Source organism: Phaseolus vulgaris, chromosome 2 (assembly GCF_051622355.1).
Source record: "Phaseolus vulgaris cultivar YP4 chromosome 2, ASM5162235v1, whole genome shotgun sequence".
Taxonomy (NCBI): domain Eukaryota; kingdom Viridiplantae; phylum Streptophyta; class Magnoliopsida; order Fabales; family Fabaceae; genus Phaseolus; species Phaseolus vulgaris.
Window position 1 is genome coordinate 19,784,001 of NC_143499.1, and position 7,690 is coordinate 19,791,690.

Here is a 7,690-nt window from a genome sequence, read left to right on the forward strand (position 1 = left end):
AGTTAGAAATAATTTATAAATATATTAAAAATTATTTTCATAATTTCGTTCCAAACTTATATCATAAAAATAAAGATCTATAAAGAAAAAAAATCATAAAAACAAAATCGAATAGGCTAAAAACAATTTCTCCCCCGAATTATAGTAATTAAAAATGGATAAATAATTGAATGATAGTAGAGGATTCTGGAATTAAGCTAGGTGTTATTTAATTAATATTTATTTAGTCTTGATAAGAGCTACTCTCCTCCACCAAACCAATGATTTAAAAATCCATAGCCCAGTGATTGATTACATCTTCCGATCCAATTTCATTTTTCTCCCATGGCGGCCACTCCTCAATTTTCATGTTTCATTAATAAATAAATAAAAAATATTAGAAAGAGGAATCTGAATATAGGGTTATTGTGTTCTATGTAAATGTAGTGGTGTGTGTGTGCAATGAATGGTGTAATTGGATTGAATGGTATAATTGGATAAAGATAGGCGTATTTATTGAAATTATGCGTACATTTAGCAGGTTGAAAAAATTGAAGATGCCGTACCCGAAAAACGTGAACGAAGAAGCCAAAGCCAAAGCCAGAAAACCCAAACCCAGTTTCATTTCCGGTATCACCACCACTACCCAGACATTCTGCTCCGCCATGACCCGAAAACCTCTTCTCAAGCAAACCCTAGCTACGCTCTTCCTCCTCTTCGTCCTCTACGCAATCTTCAACGCCTTCTTCCTCCCCACCGATTCCTCCGCCTTCGACTCCACCTTCTCCTTCAACTCCGCCTCCTCCGTCCTCCTCGCTGCTGGCGCCCCCAAAATCCCCACCGTAAATGTCTTCCTTTACGATCTCCCCAGCAGATTCACCCATGGCGTTATCCGCCACCACGCCCTCGCGCGTGGCGCACGCTTTCCCCAAGAAGAACACGATGACGTCTCCTCGCTCAAGTACCCCGGCCACCAGCACATGTCCGAGTGGTACCTCTTCTCTGATCTCTCCCGAACCGATTCCGGACGATCAGGCTCGCCCGTGGTTCGCGTCACGGATCCCGAGGAGGCCGATTTCTTCTTCGTGCCGTTCTTCTCTTCGCTGAGCCTGATCGTGAACCCGGCTCGACCTCCCGGCTCGGGTGCTAGTTTGGAGAAACCGATCTACAGCGACGAGGAGAATCAGGAGGCGCTGATGGAGTGGCTGGAGGAGCAGGAGTATTGGAAGAAGAACAACGGGAGAGACCACGTGATCGTGGCCTCGGATCCGAATGCGATGTACCGGGTCATCGACCGGATCAAAAATTGCGTGCTGCTTGTCTCAGATTTCGGGCGGTTGCGACCCGACCAGGGATCGCTGGTGAAGGATGTCGTTGTACCCTACTCGCACCGCATTAGAACGTACGCTGGTGATGTCGGTGTCGCCGAACGCAACACCTTGTTGTTTTTCATGGGAAATCGGTATCGCAAAGAGGTATTGTATTGTCTTCTGTTGTCATTGAGACTTTGGATTTCAATTTTAAGATAATGATTTGTTTATGTGTAATTTGATATTATATAGCTCTACCTAATGTTTTGAATTCGTTGTGGTCCATGACATTGGGGGACTTCGTCAAAAAAGTGCTGTTGTGGCTGCAATTGCGGTTGCTTAGAACCCTAAAATATTGACATCGCTTCCAAATTCATGGTTGTGGACTATTTTTTAAAACCTTAATTCTACCTGGAATGGGAAAAATTAATTTAGCTTGTGAAGTTAGAATCAATGGTGGAGTGAACGTGCTGCTGGAGAGCAAATGAATTTTGATCTAGTTGGGAGAGTTCGCGCTATGAACTTTTGAAAATGTCTTTTAGTTATGAATGTAGTTTTAAGCAGCAAATTGAAGGATGACGAATGCAATTCAATCTTAGTATTTTATTTAGGTAATAGTCGAGGAGCCTCCTCCCTGGTGATCTTCGATACATGCCTTACGTTTGTCTGGCTCGGGCATTTTTAGTTTCATAGGCATTAAATTTTCCTCTATTCTGACTGTTTGCAGAACGATACTCGCTTTTGTTGTTTGTTACCCATATTGTATATAATTGATTTTACAGTCTTTAAAATCTAACAAGTTTGATTTAGCAAAAGTGACTAATTTTCTAAGACCTGACGATCCCAAGGTTAGGAATCTCGTCAAGATAGGTGTTGTTCGCATTTTGTGTCTTAATCAATGCCTCAAATAGGATTGTCTTCGAAGAACGATAGTACCGTAGGGATACCAAAACAAAAATAAATAAAAAATACCATCTTTAAATTGTATGTGTTCTTTGCTTGGGGGTAATGTCGTTCTTTTTAGTGGTCTGGTTTTCTGTGTAGTATCAATAGCACTATGTATCTACATTAGGTTTCCTCATTGTGTTTTCATTTAAATATTCTAGCATGATGCTGTAATAGTGTTGTTTTCCTTGTATGTGCTTAAATAATCAGAACATCGCCGCTGATTTGAATGGTTTATTCTTCTTGTATTGATTCTTTCTTCTTCAAATCTGTTTTACAGGGAGGGAAAATCCGTGATACACTCTTTCAAATTCTTGAAAATGAGAAGGATGTCATAATAAAGCATGGAGCACAATCCAGAGAGAGTCGGCGGGCAGCCTCGCAAGGAATGCATACATCAAAGTTCTGTTTACATCCTGCAGGAGATACTCCTTCAGCCTGCCGACTGTTTGATGCCATAGTTAGCTTGTGCATTCCAGTCATTGTCAGTGATAGTATTGAGTTGCCTTTTGAAGATACTATAGACTACAGAAAATTTGCTGTGTTTGTAGAAACTACTTCAGCTATAAAGCCAGGATATTTGGTGTCAAAATTGAGAGCTCTGTCCCTAGAAAGAGTCTTAAAATACCAAAAAGAACTAAAGGAGGTTAGTAGTGCATCATAATTTATTTTTGCTATAATGTTTTTGGGTGCTATAACTACATTTTTCTTTCACTCCACCTGTTGCAGTTTTTAATCTCTTGTAAAGTATGACAGAATCAGTACATAGAAAGATATGTGGTGAACTTTGATTGATATTGCAACTTATAGTTATTGCATTATCTTTTCCTGATTCTCTCATTCTTTATTTATTTTTGTGCACTCGTATACAGTGATGATGTATTGATCGGAAGACAAGTTCCCTCGTTATGGTTATTTAACTGAACTAATTAATTATTACCTTTTCATCAGTAAGAGGGTGCTAATTTCTCATTGTTTTTCTGCTATGGTACTTATAACTTTAGTATGCGAAGTTTGATTAAGAGCTTTCATTTTAGCTTGATTATATTTTGAAGATTTCCCCTGGTTACAGGAGGCTTTAATTTAGTTTAACTTGTTTCAGGTTAAGCGATACTTCGAATATGAAGAAGCCAACGGGACAGTTAATGAGATCTGGCGCCAAGTTTCAAAAAAACTGCCATTGATTAAATTGATGATTAACCGTGAGAAAAGGCTTTTTGGAAAGGAATCTATGTGCTCTTGCGTATGCACAAACCAGACTGCGGTTAAAACCCTATAGCACTTGTCCCTCTATGAGGTTTGGCCTTCCGTGAAATCAGGGGTCAGTTTTGTGAGGACACTCCGAGGTGATGAGGACACATTTGAATGAGCGATAATGGTAGTTGTAAATATGGTTTGTCTCATTTCTCGCATATGGATGACTTGACGAAACTTTTGATAATCTGAGTCTACTCAACAACTCGTCCCCCACGGAATGCGTATGAGATATGCAACAGAAAGTTATATGTGTAATTATCATTATCCAATACATTAAAAATCCTTCCATGTACTGTGGGGTTTGACTCAAGTACGATATCTCGAGTCTTCTGTGCATAGCTTGTCACCTGATAGTATACCCAACACGTTCTGTTGTAGATTCCAATATGCCCCTTTTAAGTTTAAGCGTTCAGATTTAGAGTAGGAAGCAAAATTAACATTATAGCGTGATTGAATTGTACAGGATGAGAATAAAGCCATTATTATTCTTTTACATCATAATATACTCTCATTCTTACTTTCTCTATGTATCAGTATGTAGCTCTAGTATTGTTGCATTAAGTAATTAGGGGCAAATTTATGACAGTATAAAATTTTTGACAAGCAGTTCAAATCGAAGAATGTGTGAATCAATGCCCGATTCTAGATCTGACTTATCTGTTTTTAATGTGTTGAAGAATTTGTTTATTTAAGTCCTTTAAATTTAGCAGAGACAGACAGCATCACCCCATGACTTTGGCTTCCAACAACATTCTCTTTGTTAGTTTCGTCATCTTTGCAACTAAAAAATTCCAAATTACGCACCCTTATCCCCGACCAACAGGTACCCAAGCACCTGCACCACCAATAACAACAACCGCCACTGGCTAAAGTTACACGTATGAGCCTAAATGATTTTTCAAATGTGGTCGGTTCCAACTATGATCACCCAATTATTTGCACTATAACTATTACATTTGCAGGATTCTAAATTAACAATTAATATTAGATTAAGTTAAGGGTGGAGGAGCAGCGTCAAATGATCCTAATTTTGTAGATTTAAAATTATGAAAATTTAGAGATAATAACTTTGATGTGGCATTCCATGGTCTCCTAAGATAAGACAAAAATAATACGCTTTATTATCTTGCTAAACAAAATCTGGGATGATCTAAATAACATATTTTCTTTGGAAAAGAATTTTATTATTTGTTATGATATTGGAAACACATCTTTAATACCAAGGTTTTTTTTTTATATGTATCGTTCGTGTTTTGGTAAAAATCTTGATATTCTTTATTAAATTCGCTTTTAGCTAGTCTCCAGATAAAGGAGAAGGTCTACATGAAAAAGATTATTCGATGTTTAAGTAAGAGTACAAAGAAGGTAGTATAAAATATGTGATGACCATTTATGTCTCATAAATAGTCGCTTAGCAATAAAGGCTCTTTGAGTAGATCGTTTTGTTCATAATTACCATTGATGGCAATGAGAGCTCGGCTATGGGATATACATAGTTGCCTCGAGCTGTAGATATTCCTGTCTTTATGACGGGTACACTAGCCCCCTCAGCTCGGAAGCCAAGGTGATACTATGGTGAAAAATTATCGAGGAATGAATGAGTTAATAAGTACCCGAGCTGCGTTTGATCCTTGTCAGCTCGGTGGTTACCAGGAGAGATGATCCTCTTAACAATTCGGGTAGGTCGATCCCACCTAAACCATTTATTTTTTGAAATATTGAATACTAGATGTGTGTTCTACAGTTACAACGCATCACAATTGTGGCAGTTAATGTCACGTCTATTTAATTTCTCCCTAATTATTTCCTTCTTGAATCATCTTTTGACACCTTTTGAGTTGATACTTTTTCGCGCTCAAAGTTTACCTTTTCCCTTCATCATTTGCGCTTCTCCTTTACATTGTCTTTTCTCTTGCATCCATTACTTCACAAAGGGTTTCTTCCTTTGCATGCTCCTTGCTTTTTCACATTACGTACGTTCTTATGGCGTCTTCATCTCTACCTTCTGCTTCCCCTGTTGCTGTTAATCCTATTCCTTCCCCTCAAGATATTGTTCTTTTAGATAATGAGTCTTCCTTGAGTCAGACTATGTCTAGCTGTTTGGAGGAAGTTTTTGTAAACCCTCCTTCAACCTCCATTGTAATATGGGAACCTGAAGAGAGGAAGCCTAAATAGAAGATGACCTTTAGTGAAACCTATAGGAAATGTAAGGATAGATTTTCCCCTGTTCCCAACAGTAACTACCTCTGGGTCTCTGGCGAGGTGCACGCATACCCTTTTGATTTCACCTCTGTCCGCCTTGTAGAAGAGTTGGTTAGTGTTTATGATTTTTGCATTGAGAAGATGAAACAATATGTCAAGGGAGAGGCATGTGATTCAAATAATGGTTTATTTAGGTCCTACCGGGGACTATTCGAGTTTCACTTATGTTTATGAGTATATTTTCAAAGAGTTAGGAGTCACCTTTCCCTTGACCCCTTTTGAGTGTGGTATGCTGACCGTCATGAACATAACACCGAGCCAGCTTCACCCTAACAACTGGGCATTTTTTGAAGCTATTCCAGCTACTTTGTGAATACTTGCATAATCGACCTACTGCAAATAAGTTTATGTATTTTTATCAATTAAAGCATGACCTGAGGTTTGTTGGGTGTTTTTGAATGGTGACCAACATGGTCCTCTTTTCACCCTGTACTCCTCCTTCTTCAAAAGTTTCAAGAGTCATTTTTCAAGGTTCTAAGTAACCAAGACCTTACGAGGATGATCTTCTACCACATAAATGGTTCTATCAAGTTTCCCTTGTTTTGGCAAAACACTTTCTCAATGATGAGGGGAGGTTGGACATCTCAGTCCTTAAGAGTTTACCCTGACCTATTAGAAACCAACGTCTCTTAAGAGTACCAATCACTGAGGACCCTGTTGCCTCTTTTCAGGGTAAGGTTCATGCTTTGGGATCCTATTAATTTCCTGCTTTAGTTTTCTAACTTCATTTTTCTGTATGCAGAACTTATGGGTAAAGGTTTCGACTTTAAGGCGCTTTGATCCCAAAAGGGGGCTCCCTCTTTGGATAAGGGTGCATTATCCGATTTCAACCTACTCAAGAGGAGCAAAATAGTCGTCGAAGGACCTCCACCACCCAACATGTCGAGTAGTCCTTTGCCTGCTATGATGATAAGGAGCAAAGATGGTCCTTTCGCAAGGTTGGATCATATGTCCTCCTTGGATCCTCATTCAAACTCGTTGTGGCATGTCAACATGCGGGGCCGATAGAGAGTATTGACTCAGCCATGATCATGATGGCAAGATGTATGGCCATCATGTAATACTAAGAAGGAGTCTTTGTTAAGGTTGTCGAGTCGTCTGCCCAAATTAAAGAACTGGAAGATCGACTTCAAGATCTCTCCAAGCAAAAGTTGGACGTTGAAGAAACTCTTTCATCAACTAAGAATAAGATGGAGAGTTTAGAGGTTGATAATGACTTGCTTCAGATGGAGTTGGAGGTTATTAGTGCTTCCAAACCAAGGAAAGTCTTGGGCACTTGCAAGGAGAGCTCAAACAAAGTAAGGGTCGTGAGGAAGCCCTTAAAACCATTAATGTTGATCTAGTGGAGTCCTCCTTACTCGACTATATTGAAGGCTTTAAGAAATCCATGCGCCAAGCCTTTCACTTCAATCCCTCTATTAATGTTGATGATTTTGATTTGAGCAAGAATGTGGTAAACGATCATCTTATTGATGACTAATCCTTATATTTGAACAATATCTCTTTTTTGTATCTATAAACAAGGTTTCTTGCTTAGATATATGCTCAATTGCTTTTTTTTTTTCCGTGTTGGTTAGAACTTCGTTGTATGCTTGGTCGCATTCTTTTCATGTTTCAACTTATTGATATGCTTGGTTGCCTTTTGTTTGTGTTTGAACTTGTTTCGTATGCTTGGTCGTGTTCGTGTTTGAACTCGTTTCCTATGCTTGATAGTGTTCGCGTTTGAACTTATTTCTTTTTGCATACTAAGTAACATTGTACCTTTTTATAAATAGTTTATTTCGAGATGTGTCTCGTTAAAACCTCACCCAATAAACCCTCATTAGGGAAAAACCCGAGTTTGAGGAAAAAAAGTGCATCATCTTTGTTAAACTATAATACATTTTCAAGTGGGTTATATTCCATGTCCTTGGAATTAACTTCCCACTTAATTCCTC

General features: G+C 38.7%; 1 protein-coding gene across 1 annotated transcript; it reads left to right on the forward strand.

Annotated features, from left to right (window-relative positions):
- The first annotated feature begins 203 nt into the window (after positions 1–203).
- On the forward strand, positions 204–3,992 carry ARAD1 (Exostosin family protein). The gene is made up of 3 exons (XM_068612359.2): positions 204–1,454; positions 2,515–2,880; positions 3,337–3,992. The coding sequence occupies exons 1-3, from the start codon at positions 504–506 to the stop codon at positions 3,511–3,513; spliced, it is 1,494 nt and encodes a 497-aa protein (XP_068468460.1). The 5' UTR covers positions 204–503; the 3' UTR covers positions 3,514–3,992.
- The last annotated feature ends 3,698 nt before the right edge of the window (positions 3,993–7,690 follow it).

What these genes read in the sequence shown, in the direction of transcription:
- ARAD1 (XM_068612359.2), top strand. Translation starts at nt 504, where the DNA reads ATGCGTACATTTAGCAGGTTGAAAAAATTGAAGATGCCGTACCCGAAA. An exon ending in GAAATCGGTATCGCAAAGAG is followed by an intron (nt 1,455 to 2,514) that starts GTATTGTATTGT and finishes TCTGTTTTACAG; the next exon opens with GGAGGGAAAATCCGTGATAC. An exon ending in ACCAAAAAGAACTAAAGGAG is followed by an intron (nt 2,881 to 3,336) that starts GTTAGTAGTGCA and finishes AACTTGTTTCAG; the next exon opens with GTTAAGCGATACTTCGAATA.